General features: G+C 35.7%; 1 protein-coding gene across 2 annotated transcripts in view; it reads left to right on the top strand.

The window, feature by feature from the left end:
• LOC101136052 (olfactory receptor 52E6) overlaps positions 1-11,542 on the top strand; it is a 100,277-nt gene extending 88,735 nt beyond the window's left edge. Inside the window, exon 3 of one of the 2 annotated variants that reach the window (XM_055355302.2) lies at positions 7,130-11,542. In XM_055355302.2, coding sequence (XP_055211277.1) covers positions 7,266-8,207 — 942 coding nt within the window. In that variant the 5' untranslated portion in view covers positions 7,130-7,265 and the 3' untranslated portion in view covers positions 8,208-11,542. The remainder of the gene's footprint in view (positions 1-7,129) is intronic. The other variant, XM_055355301.2, reaches the window with a different exon arrangement.
• Positions 11,543-15,738: the final 4,196 nt, after the last annotated feature.

The raw sequence follows: 15,738 nt of genomic DNA, 5'->3' as shown, positions 1-15,738 counted from the left end.
TGCTCTCAGGCCAATGAACTCGAACTTGCACCATGCATCTACTGATTTATGTGTATTTTATTTGCAGTCTCTACCTGCCAAGTAAATAACCACTATTTAAATTTTTCATCACTATCAAATAGTTTTACCTGGTTTAAATTTTATATAAATGGAAACATTACTGACTTGTCACATTTATATCTGGCCTTTAAAAATCTAAACACATTTTTGTATGTCTTCATTATATGTAGCAGTGGCTTCCTTATTTTCACTGCTGTATGTTATTCTGTCATGTGAATGCACCACAGTTTCTTTCTCTGTTCCACCAACATTACAGTTGTTCCCACTTTGGGCCTTTGATAAACAGCCACTAAAATGGCACCCACTGATTCTTACCTCCTGATATGGATGTCCTTGTGTCATCCCCTCCCCTTGGGGGTGGGTTTAATTAGGTATTTCTTTCTAGCAATGTGAATAGGGAGAGGTGATGAGATGCCACGTCTTGATTTAGATTTTCACAAGACTACGTCTTTTGAGTTCCTTCTTTTTTTTTTTTTAATTTTACTTTAAGTTCTGGGATACATGTGCAGAACGTGCAAGTTTGTTACATAGGTATACATGTGCCATGGTGGTTTGCTGCACCTATTAACCCGTCATCTAGGTTTTAAGACTTGCATGCATTAGGTATTTGTCCTAATGTTCTCCCTCCCCGGAGGGGAGGCCTCCCTAAGACAGGCCCCGGTATGTGATGTTCCCTTCTCTGTGTCCATGTGTTCTCATTGTTCAACTCCCACTTATGAATGAGAACACGCGGTCTTTGGTTTTCCCTGTGTTAGTTTCCTGAGAATGATGGTTTCCAGCTTCATCCATGTCCCTGCGAAGGACATGAACTCATTCTTTTTTATGGCTGCATAGTATTCTGTGGTATATATGTGCTACATTTTCTTTTCATCATCACTGGTCACTAGAGAAAAGTGAATTGAGTGTGTTTTTATTAGCTCTCTCAGGCTCTTACTCTGAGAAGAACTAACTGTTAGCTGCTTCCTGGAGATAACCATAAGACAAAAAAAAAAAAAAAAACACCTATATACCACAAGCCAACAACCAGATGGGTCTGAGGCCTTTCCGTGGCTGTGTGACTGACTTGGAAGTGCATGTCTACAGTGGAGCCATGAGACAACTGCAGCCCTTGTTGTTTCATATCTCTTACTTTTTGATGTATTTATTATTGTGCTTTTTAAAAGGACTAAGACCACCAATACAACTAGAAATAAAAGTGGTAATAATTGATATGTCTATTTTATCTCTCATCCGTGGGGAATATATTTTAAAATCTTTTCAAAGTATGCTATTTGCTGTGGCATCTTAGAAGCATAGGCACTGTGCAGATTTTATACTTATTCTTATAGTTTGTTGGTAAAAGTGTTTTCCTAGGAATTTAAAAATTGATGTCAAGTAGCAAATTTGTTGAAATAAAATTATTCATAACATCAAGGTCACCGCATGTTCTCACTCATAGGTGGGAATTGAACAATGAGACCACATGGACACAGGAAGGGGAACATCACACACCGGGGCCTGTTGTGGGGTGGGGGGAAGGGGGAGAGGGATAGCATTAGGAGATATACCTAATGTTAAATGACGAGTTAATGGGTGCAGCACACCAACATGGCACATGTATACATATGTAACAAACCTGCACGTTGTGCACATGTACCCTAAAACTTAAAGTATAATAAAAAAAATTAAGGTTATAATTTGTATTTTGAAATCACTTTATTTTTTTCAAAATTGATATTGCTAAGCCTTTTGAAATTTTAATTTTTTTGAAAATCAATGCTGTACCTTTTTGAGACTTTTTATTTTATGTTTCTTTCTACCACATTATTTTATTAACTTTTTTACTATTTCTCTTATCTTTGTATTTTACTTACCATTTCATTCTGATCAGTTAAAGTCAACATTGGATGACTTATTTTCAGCATTTCTTATTTCCAAATGTATGCATTTATGAGCTTCCTCTTTCTTTTACATGCAGTTGTAGTTTCCTTGGCAAGCTTTAGGAACCAACACTATCTGAACATGGAATGTGTACTTGTACTGTCACCAGTGAGTTATGTGAATACATAAAAGACTTGTCTTTCACAGAAATCTGTTAAGGACACCATGTTTTGAAGGGGTGAAGGATTGATACGGTGATCTGCAAGAGAAGTCATGAGAGAGAATGAAAAAAGTGTCTTGAAAGCATCTGTTTACGTTGTACTATGACAAAAGAGGGCGATTAAGGAACTGAGGGGACTGCACCTAGTAAGAGTGTGTTCCAGTGAGTTTAGGCTTCTCCTTTTGGATTTATTATTTATTTAGTAGGGAAGTATTAATTATGCAACCACTACATTACAGACACTACCCTAATGACTTGGAATATAACCATGAAAAACAGGCATAGTCTCTGCCTTCATAAGATGAATATACTTACAAAATGAGAGAAAAACCAATGAATACAGTATAATTTCAAGTAGGTATAAATGTTAGGAACCAAGGTAAAGCAAGCTAAGAAAATAGAGTTGGAAGAAAGACCCTTTTAAATTCATTGGCCAGAAAATTCTTCTTTGAGTCCTAGATATTTGAGGAGGGATAAATGAAGTGAGGGAACAAAACTTTGGAAGATGTCAGAGAACAATATTCCGGGTCTTATGAGTAGGAAAGGCAAAATCCCTGGGATAAAAGTGAGCTTAGAATTGAGAAATGGCACAAAGTACATGCCTGGAGTGGAGGGAAGAAAGGAGTGAGTGGCAAGAGATGGGTTTGAGGAGTAATTCCAGGGCAACCAACCTTTGTAAGAAGTTTTTATCAAATACTATGAATACAGAAGGAAAAGGGACGAATGTATTAGTAAAGTTTTATTCCATGAAGTACATTTATCAGGAGGTGGTTTGCATTGTAAACTTGCATTTTTTATATGGATTACGGAAAAAGATTGTAGATTAATGCTTCAAGATACATGAGAGTGGAAGTGAGAGGCAAGTACAGAGGGAGAAGAGAGAAAGAGAGCAAGTGAGAGGAGAGAGATAGAGATTGAGAAGAGAGAGTGAGAAAAAGAGAGGATTGATTTATAAAGTAATGAAGAGTACAGGATTGGATCTGAGCCAATAAATCAGGCATTCACCAGGGGATTGAAATTAAGTTTAAAAAGAAGAAATCATACAAATTCTTGTTGGTAAAAAATGTGAATTATTTGAACCAATGAAGAATTTTTTTTCTCTAGTCTGTGTAGGGGGAAAGGGACTGCAAAACAAAACAAATTTGCAGTGCTTTTAAGTAAGCCATGCCAATGTGTCATAGATACAGCAGTTCCTATCCCAAAGGAATCAAAGTTTTAGTGAAAACATAAATGCCTTCTCTTCAGCATGTTAAATTGTGCACTCATGCAGATGCCAAATGGTGTTCAAAATAATGCTTCTTAGAGATTTAGAGATCAAGATAAGTCGTATCAAGATTCAGCTGCAAAATGCAAGAGGAGAGATGAGGAAAGGCTTATGTCAAACTTATAAGGAGAGATAGAGGACAGAGTATGGACAGAGAAAGCGCAATCATACTCATGACCTCTCAAGACTACACATGCTTTTGTACATTCACATATACCTGTGATCCTGCAAAATTTCACACATGAAACCAACAAGACTGCAAAGCTGATGAGGAAGGAAATGTAGCGATATATCCTATAGCTCTTGTTTCTGAACCTTATGTACGGGAGCTCAAATGTGATAGTAAGAGGGCAAGATTTTTTTTTCCTGGTTTTATAGGATAGTAATAGGTACAGTAAAGGTAATCAGTAAATATGTCTTTAATAATTACATTTTTGAAGAAATGAATTGTGAAGCATGGGCCTGAGGAATAGAGTCTTTCAAAAAGATAATCCAAAGTTAAGGTGACAAAGAAGCTGATAAAGGAAATGAGGTTTGATGCTGGAGTGACGGGCATAAGACTGGGAGATTAAGCAGATATAAAATTAAAACATGCGTATTTTCTCTTCTGCTTACCCTCATCTGACATGGGACATGAAATGAGGTGTGTATGAAGACTTTGTGAGGGTTATTGGATTAAGGTGAAGTAAAAATAAGTAAGGTTTCAGAAAATGTCTACCAGTTATAATTCTATGAAAACCTTAGTTTTAGAAGGTCAAACAAAGGTGCTGGGACCTAGTTTTATTTCTGAACCCAACACAGATTGGAGACTGTACAAATGTGTGTTGGAATAATAGGTCAGCATACAGTCATAGACTAAGAGACTAGATGTTTTGAGAAATGTTTGTAGACTTGGAAATGATGTTTTCTCAAATAAAAGTCCCAGTTATAAAACTCATTTGGGAAAATCCACAAAATACATGTGATAAATTGATTTTTATAATATATAGCCTTATTTTATCTTTACAAATTTTTGTTGTACCAAGAGTGACTAAGATACCAGATATTTCTGAGGACATAGAAGTGCATACACAGAGTTCAGTGGACATTTTACTGTGTCACTGTAAAAAGTAATGCAGAGGACCAAGATTCCAGGATTTTGTCCTGGCTAGACAATATGTTTCTTTTCCTCACTTTGTCCTTGTATTTTCCTCCATAGAAAATTATATATATATATAAAATAAAATATAGATAATAAAATATATAATATATAAATATATAATATATAAACATATATTATATATAGATATATAATATATAAACATATATTATATATCGATATATAATATATAAACATATATTATATATCGATATATAATATATAAACATATATTATATATCGATATATTATATATAAATATATAATATATAAATATATATTATATATAAAATATATTATATATAAAATATATTATATATAAAATATATATAATATATAGATAATATATATTATATAAAATATATTATATATACTATATATTATATATAAAATATATAATATATACTATATATTATATATAAAATATATAATATATACATATATTATATATAAAATATATATATTAAGGATTTTTTCTTTAAGTCACAGCCAAAGCCCAACTTCTTCCCTGGAATTTTCATTGCCCCATCTCTACACCTACAGCATTTGATGGGTGTTTTTATCATAGTATTTGCAATGCAGCTTTCAAATATCTTCTTTGGAATTGTGTCTCTGTCTGCACTGTGGTCTTTTTGAGAGTGTTTGACAGGTATTATTCAAATGAATGCTGGCTGGCAAATATAGGACCTCTTAGATATTTGATGGAATAAATTGTGAAGTGTACCTTTCTACATCCCTCATGTATTATTCACTAATGGGGAAAGAAAGAATTGTGTCTTTATCTTTGACTTTCCTATTACAGATCTGAGAACTTTAAAGCTATTCTCAACAGCCTCAATAACCATGTATATATTCTCCTTCTTGAGATAATTTCCCTAATTTTCTCCCATTTCTGCTAGCCATCATTAGCTTCAAATGGTAGGTTTTTTTAGACACTTGCCTTGTTACAGGTTTAAAGTAGAGCGTACTGATCTTATTTGCTTCTAATGGAGACCACTCGACTCTGACTTCTTCAAGCGTCCACGTATTCCCAAATTTGAATCAAAGTGTTCTGTTCAATTGTGTAATTCACAATCACTCCACATTATCTGTACAACTAGTTTTAGAAAAGAATTTGCTCAATAATAAACATCTCTCACAGTGATTTTTGAAACATTTAATTTGTTATAAATGAGCCCGGAGTCTTTCCATAGACAGAAAGAGTGTTACAAAACAAAATCACATAAATGTTTTTATTTCTGTGCCGTGAAAAGCAAAGTTCCATAAAGACACTAACATACCAGATGGAGAACAGCATTGGTAGGAAATATATTGTAAAATAAAATTCTTCTCCCTGTCCATGTAAGTCTGAGATAATATTTAAAATTCTCTAGAAGAAAAAACCCACTCTCTAGAGTTTCTTCAATGTATGTGTTTTTTTATGGGTTCTATCTATGGTGTATTTATCTAAATTAATCTTTTATTCCATATTTAGCTGTAAGTGCAAAATACTTTTCATTAATTATCTTCCTTTAATTTTCTTTACCCAATTTCCAAAAATGATGGATACAATATTCTTTTTGCAAAAGAAATTGTGATGATCAAGGAGTTGTTTATTTTCTGAAACATCACATTAAAATTTTTTGCTGTCTGGTTTTCAATTTATTAACTTGATTAACATTTAAAATTGAGAAGTCTTAAGTGGTATATAAAAAATATATGCTTTTCAAAGACTTGAAACCAACCCAAATGCCTGTGAATAATAGAGTGGATAAAGAAAATGTGGCACATATATACCATGGAATACTATGCACTCATATAAAAAGATGAGTTCATGTCCTTTGCAGGGACATGGATGAAGCTGGAAACCATCATTCTCAGCAAACTATCACAAGAACAGAAAACCAAACAATGCATGTTCTTACTCATAAGTAGGGGTTGAACAATAAGAATACATGGACACAGGGAGGGGAACAACACACACTGGGGCCTGTCGGGGGTTTGGGGGCTAAGGGTGGGATAGCATTAGGAGAACAACCTAATGTAGATGACGGGCTGATGGGTGCAGCAAACCATCATGGCACGTGTATACCTATGTAACAAACCTGCACATTCTGTACATGTATCCAAAAATTTAAAGCATAATAATAAAAAAAGAAATAAAAAATAAAAATTACATGTATGTGTAAATATAGGCTTTTTCTCTCTGCTCTAAAAGTAAACCCACTAGTACTGTACAATTCATGTAGAAATGCATAGATACACACAAACACACACTCAGTGCACAAATAGAAACTTTATTGTTAGCAGGATCTCTAGTAAGGGATAAACAGAGATTACAGATAAAAATCAGCCTGAAAGTTAAGAAAAATGAGTGTAAAACGATCAGATTCATAGGTTCTGAAATCTTATTTTTAAAATTAGTTTCTGCATAGACTCTTCATTATAAATTTCTATCAGGCAGATAGAGGTTTCTCCCCACTTTATTCCTCATGTGTAATAAATTCTGGTAGGAAAAGTGGCAATCAGGTGAAGCTGATTTAATTATTGATTCTGTTTCATGCTCATATGACGCTAGCAGAGTAAGAGGTGTTTTACTCTTTTTCAGAAAGGAACCAAGAAGAGTACAATGCTATTTTTTATTTTACCAGGAATCAGGATAAAGTGAGAAGTGGAGCAAGAATCACTAATGGGAAGTCAATAATTGTCACTGATACACACAACAGCTTTTTGTGACAGAAAGAATGCCTATAGCTAATGACACCCAGTTCCATAGTTCTTCATTCCTACTGCTGGGTATCCCAGGGCTAGAAGATGTGCACATCTGGATTGGATTCCCTTTTTTCTCTGTGTATCTTGTTGCACTCCTGGGAAATGCTGCTATCTTGTTTGTGATCCAAACTGAGCAGAGTCTCCATGAGCCCATGTACTACTTCCTGGCCATGTTGGATTCCATTGACCTGAGCTTGTCTACGGCCACCATCCCCAAAATGCTGGGCATCTTCTGGTTCAATATCAAGGAAATATCTTTTGGAGGCTACCTTTCTCAGATGTTCTTCATCCATTTCTTCACTGTCATGGAGAGCATCGTGTTGGTGGCCATGGCCTTTGACTGCTACATTGCCATTTGCAAACCTCTTCGGTACACCATGATCCTCACCAGCAAAATCATCAGCCTCATTGCAGGCATTGCTGTCCTGAGGAGCTTGTACATGATCATTCCACTGGTGTTTCTCCTCTTAAGGTTGCCCTTCTGTGGACATCGTATCATCCCTCATACTTACTGTGAGCACATGGGCATTGCCTGTCTGGCCTGTGCCAGCATCAAAGTCAACATTATGTTTTGTCTTGGCAGTATTTCTCTCTTGTTATTGGATGTGCTCCTTATTATTCTCTCCCATATCAGGATCCTGTATGCTGTCTTCTGCCTGCCCTCCTGGGAAGCTCGACTCAAAGCTCTCACCACCTGTGGCTCTCACATTGGTGTTATCTTAGCCTTTTCTACACCAGCATTTTTCTCTTTCTTTACACACTGCTTTGGCCATGATATTCCCCAATATATCCACATTTTCTTGGCTAATCTATATGTGGTTGTTCCTCCCACCCTCAATCCTGTAATCTATGGGGTCAGAACCAAACATATTAGGGAGACAGTGCTGAGGATTTTCTTCAAGACAGATCACTAACCAGTTGGAGTTTGGAGGGTCTCTCTTAGCATTCATGATGAAGCAGCCACTGGGGAGGAGAGAAGAGACACCAAGGAATTTGGGTACACAGAAAGTGAGATACCCTGAATGAAATTTAAAATAATTATGAGTGTATTGGTAGATAAATATTATTTCACAGTCACCTTCAGTGAAATGTCCCAACCACAAAATATATCCATTTGTTTGTTTTAATGTTTTTGCTGGGTTTGCTTTGTCTTGTTGTTTCTGGATAAATAGTTGTAATCTTTTAGAAAATATGGTGTGTATATGTGTTTATGTTCATATGTTCATAGAGAGGAACTGGTAGAAGGCAATTAAATTGACCAGTATGGGTTGAATCCTTGCCTGTATTAATTGTTTGAACCAGCACTTTCTATTGATAGGCAAGACTTTTTCTCCTGATGCTCTGTTCTTCCAGAAAGTCTCCTTATCCAGTTTGAGAGAGAAAGGCACATAACATATATTAATGCAGCGTGGTAAATCAAAGGACAGACTTATGAATCAGGTAGGGTGTGGTACACATGGTTTATTTGTGGGATAGTGGAGATTTTCTTGTATTATGACCTTTCTAATGTAATTAGGAGAAAAATAAGTTAGTAACTGACATTTCCTCCTCAGTACTGATTTGAATGAACACCAGTCATTTTTCTATGTTGAGCTTTGTTTTTGTTTAAATTAAAATGTAACCTAATTTCTGTTTGGGCATTCATTTGAAGCCATTGATTATTTTCTATTGTGTATTTAATCCGCAGATAAATAAGTTAGTGGGGTTAGATTTTATTTTGAATTTCAAGTGATATATAGGCTTATAATTTGGGGCACGTGTGTGTGTGTGCACATGTGTGTGTATGTGACTTTAAAAAATGGACATTTAACAATAATTCAGATGTATTTAAAAGCAATATACATTCTCCAATTATTTTTTAAATGCACATTCTCTTTACTTTTACTTTTGCGTTCTCAAACAGCTTGTTTTTATAAGAGTTGCATTAAAGTCTCTACAAATTTTGAAATACCAATTATATTTTTAATTTCAGTGACCATTGTTGCAATTATTTTGAAGTTATATTTTGAGATGGAGAAATATTCTTGACTCTTATGTATTTTTTCTCTGTTATAATTGGTACTTTGAATTCTATCATTTCATAACATGTCTAATGTGTGTCAACTTTTTATGCATAAAATTTGTTGAGCATATTTATTTAATAGTTTGTGGACACATACTAGTTGTACATATATATGGGGTATTGTGAAATTTTGATACAAGGATACAATGTGTAATGATTATATTAGAAAAACTGGTATATCTGTCACCTCAAGAATTTATAATTTTTTTGTGTTAGGAAAATTCTACTTCTACTCTGCTAGTTATTTTGAAATATATAATACATTATTGTTAACTATAGTCACTCAATTATGCTACTGAATGCTAGATCTTATTCCTTGTAACTGTATTTTTGTACCTATTAACCAATCCCTCTATCCTGCCCTCCTCACTACCCTATACAGCCTCTGGTAACCATCATTCTACTCTGTCTCCATGAGATCAGTTTTTTTTAAGCTCCACATAAGAGTGAGGACGTGTGATATTTGCGTGATTTATTTCACTTAACATAATGTCATCCAGTTCCATCCACGTTGTTTGTTCGTTCCTTTCTTTCTTTCTTTTTCTTTTCTTTTTTTTTTTTTTTTTTTTTGAGACCTCCCTCTGTTGCCCAGGCTGGAGTGCAGCTGTGTGATCTTGGCTCACTATAACCTTTGCCTCCGCCTCCTAGATTCAAGAGATTCTCCCACCTCAACCTCCCCAGTAGCTGGGATTACAGGCGCCCGCCAACAAGCCCAGCTAATTTTTCTATTTTTAGTAGAGACAGGATTTTGCCATGTTGGCCCAGCTGGTCTCAAACTCCTGACCTCAGTTGATCCGCCCGCCTAGGCCTCCCAAAGTGTTGGCGTGAGCCACTGCACCTGGCCCATGTTATTTGAAATAACAGGATGTCATCCTTTTTCATCCTTTTTCACGACTGAATAATAATCCATTGTGTATAGGTACACATTTCTTCATATATTTCCCAGATATATGAAGCGAATATTATAAGATCTAAAGGCCTGTGCAGCATGGCTATGACTTTCCTAGTGCCTGAAAATGCCATCCAGGAGAGATAGATAGATAGATAGATAGATAGATAGATAGATAGATAGATAGATAGATAGATAGATAGATGGATGAAATCATTGAGATTCAGGATAATGTTGAAACCCAATCCAAGGAAGCTAAGAATCACAATAAAATGATACAGAAGCTGACAGATGAAACAGACAGTATAAAAAAGAATGTAACTGATCTGATGGAGCTAAAAAACACACTTCAAAAACTTCAGAATGCAATCACAAGTATTAACAGCAGAATAGACCAAGATGGGGAAAGAATCTCAGAGCTTGAAGACTGGATCTCTGAAATAAGACAGTCAGACCAACGTAAAGAAAAAAGAGTAAAAAGGAATAAACAAAACCCTCAAGAAATAAGGAATTACATAAACAGGCCAAAACTATGAGTCACTGGCAACTGGCATCCCTGAAAGACACTGGGAGAAAAGCAAACAACTTTGAAAACATATTTTATGATATCATCCATGAAAACTTCAGCAACCTTGCTAGAGAAGACAACATTCAAAGTTAGGAAATGCAGAGAACCCCTGCAAGGTAATACATAAGAAGATCATCCCCAAGACACATAATCATCGGGTTTCCCAAGGTTTTAGTAAAAGAAAGAATGTTAAAGGCAGCTAGAGAGAAAGGGCAGGTCACCTACAAAGGAAACCCCATCAAGCTAACAAAATACCTTTCAGCAGAAACCTTAGAAGCCAGAAAAGATTGAAAGTCTATGTCAACATTCTTAAAGACAAAAATCTCCAACCAAGAATTTCATACCCAGCCAAACTAAGCTTCATAAGTGAAGAAGAAATAAGATAATTTTTAGATAAGCAAATCCTGAGAGAATTTAAAACCACCAGATTTGCCATACAAGAGCTCCTGAAAGGAGTGCTAACTATGGAAACACTCTTACCGTCTAATTCAAAAACACACTTAAGTACATAGACCAGTGACACTATAAAGCAACCACATAAAAAAGTCTGCATAATAACCAGCTAACAACACAGTGACAGAATCTAATCCATACATATCATACTAACTTTTAATGTAAATGGGCTAAAAGCCCCAATTAAAAGGCAGAGTGTCAAGCTGGATAAAGAAGCAAGAGCCAAAGCTATGCTGTCTTTAAGAGATTCATCTCACATGAAATGACACTCAGGCTCAATAAATAAATAAAAGGGGAATGGAGAAAAATCAACCAAGCAAATGAAAATTTAATAGAAGCAGGGATTGCAATCCTATTTTCAGACCAAAAGATAAAAAAAGACAAAGACAGGCATTACATAATGGTAAAGGTTAAATTGAACAAGAAGATCTAACCTAAATATATATTCACCCAAATAAACACAATTAGAAATGGCAAAGGAAATATTTCTACTGACCCCATAGAAATATGAATAGCCATCAAAGACTATTATGAATACCTCTATGCTCAGAAACTAGAAAATCTGTTAAGAAATGGATAAATTTCTGGCCACATACACCCTTCCAAGTCTGAACCACAAAGAAATGGAATCCTGAACAAAATGATAGTAAGTTCCAAAATTGAATCAGTAATAAATAGCCTACCAAAAAAAGTGCTCAGGACCAGATGGATTCACTGTTGAATTTTACTAGATGTACAAAGAAGAGCTGGTACCATTCTTACTGAAACTATTGCAAAATATTGAGGAGGGAGCCCTTCCCGACTCATCTATGAGGCCAGCATCATCCTGATACCAGAACTTGGCAGAGACACAACAAAAAAAGAAAACTTCAGGTCAATATCCTTGATGAACATAGATCCCAAAATTTTCAACAAAATACTAGCAAATCGAACCGAGCAGCACATGAAAAAGCTAACACATTATGATCAAGTAGGCTTTATCACTGGGATGCAAAGTTTGTTTAACATCCACAATCAATAAATGCGATTCATTAGACAAAACTAAAGACAAAAACTACATGATTATCTCAATAGATGCAGGAAAAGTGCTTGATAACATGTAACATGCTTTCATGGTAAAAACCCTTAATAAATTAAGTATTGAAAAAACATACTTCAAAATAATATGAGCCATCTATGACAAATCCACAGCCAACATTATGCTGAATGGGTAAAAGCTAGAAGCATTCCCCCTTGAAAACCAGCACAAGACAAGGATGCCTTCTCTCACCACTCCTATTCAACATAGTATTGAAAGTCCTGGCCAGAGCAATCAGGCAAGAGAAATAAATAAAAGGCATCCAGATAGGAAAAGAGGAAGACAAACTACCCCTGCTGGCAGAGGACATGATTCTATTTCTAGAAAACCCCACAGTCTCAGCCCAAAAGCTCCTTCAGCTGATAAACAACTTCAGCATAGTTTCACAACACGAAATCAATATACAAAAATTACTAGCACTCATATACACCAACAGCATCCAAGCCAAGAGCCAAATAAGAAATGTAATCTCATTCACAATTGTCATAAAAAGAATAAAATACCTAATAATACAGCTAGGCAAGAAGGGAAAAGATCCCTACAATGAAACTTACAAACACAGCTCAGAGAAATCAGAGATGATACAAACAAATGGAAAAACATTCCATGTTCATGGATAGAAAAAAAGAGAATCTGTGAATACTGCCACAATAAACATATGCATGCCTGTGTCTTTATAGTAGCATGATTTATAATCCTTTGGATATATACCTAGTAATGGGATCGCTGGGTCAAATGGTATTTCTAGTTCTAGATCCTCGAGGAATTGTCACACTGTCTTCCATAATGGTTGAACTAATTTATACTCCCACCATGCACAATAGCATAGACTTGGAACCAACCCAAATCCCAAATGTCCATCAATGATAGACTGGATTAAGAAAATGTGGCACATATACACCATGGAATACTATGCAGCCATAAAAAGGGATGAGTTCATGTCCTTTGTAGGGACATGGATGAAGCTGGAAACCATCATTCTCAGCAAACTATCACAAGGACAGAAAACCAAACACCGCATGTTCTCACTCATAGGTGGGAATTGAACAATGAGAACACATGGACACAGGGAGGGGAACATCACACACTGGGGCCAGTCGTGGCATGGGGGGCTGGGGGAGGGATAGCATTAGGAGAAATACCTCATGTAAATGATGAGTTGGTGGGTGCAGCAACCAACATGACACATGTATACCTACCTATGTAACAAACCTGCACATTGTGCACATGTGCCCTAGAACTTAAAGTATAATTTAAAAAAAGATGGGGGGGTAAGGTCAAAAAAAAAAAAGAGAATCTGGGGAACAAAAGTCAGTGATAAAGACTTTATAAACTCCTCTGGGCTTATGTTGTTTTTTTTCAAAATTAGTGGAGATATTATCTTTTTAAAAATAGTTAAAATGTAGTTAAAGAATTGAAAACAATGTATTGGTTATCTTTTATTGAATAACAATCACCCCAGAATTAATCAATTTAAAACAAGAGATGTTATCATCTCACACATTTTCTGAGAGTCAGGAATCCGGTAAAGGTTTAACTAGGGAGGTGTAGCTCAGGGTTTCTTGAGAAGTTACAACTAGTTGTTGGACCTGCCTGAAGTGTCTGAAGACTTGATCAGGGCTGGAGGGTCTTCCTCAAAGCTCATTCAGATGGCTCTTGGGAGGAAGCTTCACTTCATTATCTGGTGAGCCTCTCATTAGATCTGGACATAACACAGCTTCTCCAAAAGTGAGCGAACTGTGGGGCTGGAGGAAAGAGGGAAGAAAGAGAGAAAGAGAGAGGTGAAATATATAGTATCTACTATAATCTAATCTCAGAAGTGACATACCAACAGTTAGTTTAATTTTCTTTTGCTCCAGGTTTATTGAGGTATGATTGACAAATGAAAATTGCATATATTTAATATGTACAATGTAATGTTTAATATGTGCATATACTGAAAAATGAGTACCACAGTCAAGCTAATTAATATATCCATCACCTCACATATTTACCTTTGAGTGTATATGTGTGTGTGTGTTTGTGTTTGAAGAGAACATTTAAAACCTACTCTCAGCAGATTTCAAATATACAATACATTATTCTTAACTATAGTTACCATGCTATACATTAGATCTCCAGAATTTATTCATCTATAGCTGAAAGTCTGTACACCCTCAACAACATCTCCCTATTTTCCCCACTGTCCAAGAGGTCCACCTCTTTCTAGTCCCACTCAAAATAATGAGGGGCTTAGCATGGCTGAGTGGCTGGGGAAGGCTGGGAGCAAGGAAGAGAGGCAGCGACACCCAGCAACTAGTGTCCTGTACAGCTCAGGAAACCAGGTGATCATTCACTACACACTCACTTTCCCTCGTGAGAGGAATTGCTTGCCAAAGGGGCTTTCTTGGCATTGAGCTATGCTGCCTTAGAAAAAGGGTATCACTGCTAAAGGGAAAATGTTTCATTTTACTCTCTTCAATGCGCCTACTCTCAGATTTTTTGCTCCAACAATGTGCTAGAACTTTTTCACTGGACTCCCAGACTCACACAAGGATTCTCTTGCTCATGAGTTATTGTCAAAATCAATGCTGGTAGTTAGATGACAATAGAAAACTCTAATTCCATCATCTTGCTGACATCACTCCCCAACACTTCTGCCATGTTTTATTGGTCACACAGACCAGCCCTGGTATGATTGTAGGAGGGAACTACGCGAGGGTGTGAATATTGAGAAGAAGGGTGTCTTTAGGGCCATCTTGAGACCTGCTATCATAAACTTCTAAAATAGTTTAAAATAAAAAATAGATTAAAATATTATTTTAAAAGGTGTACAAGGAAACTTCCGAAGGTCATGAATGTGTTCATTAACTTAATTGTGGTGATGCTTTCATGCCTATAAATGCATCTTAAACTTATCAATTTACATTTAATATACAAAGCTTATTGTACATCAATTCCTCAAAAAAGATGACAAAATAATAACAAGAGTGCTCCATTACTTTTATTTGGGAAGGAGGACATCTGAAGAATATCTACAGGAAAGTGGCAATACCAGATGCCATGCTGCTTCATATCACACTTACAATTCTTAATCCAACAGCAAATGTATCAAGTGCCAACATTATGTTAGTTGCTATTCTAGACAATAGTGATATAGATATAAGATATAGCCCATATAAACTGACAGTCTGGAACAGGGAAGGAAATACAGAAATAAAACATCTTTCTGAGTTCCCTCGTTTTACTTTTGGCAAGAGAAAATGTGAATCTTACATTTCCCCAGTGCTTAGCAACACTTAATTTGGCTTCTTATTATCTTCAGTATAGAATCCAAAACCTTAGTCTGGCATGCAGATCCTATATGATCTGACTCTATCTTAGTTCTTTGTCATTCACTAAAACACTATCCACAT

This window comes from Gorilla gorilla, chromosome 9 (assembly GCF_029281585.2).
Source record: "Gorilla gorilla gorilla isolate KB3781 chromosome 9, NHGRI_mGorGor1-v2.1_pri, whole genome shotgun sequence".
Taxonomy (NCBI): domain Eukaryota; kingdom Metazoa; phylum Chordata; class Mammalia; order Primates; family Hominidae; genus Gorilla; species Gorilla gorilla.
This window is presented reverse-complemented; position numbering and strand designations above follow the sequence as displayed.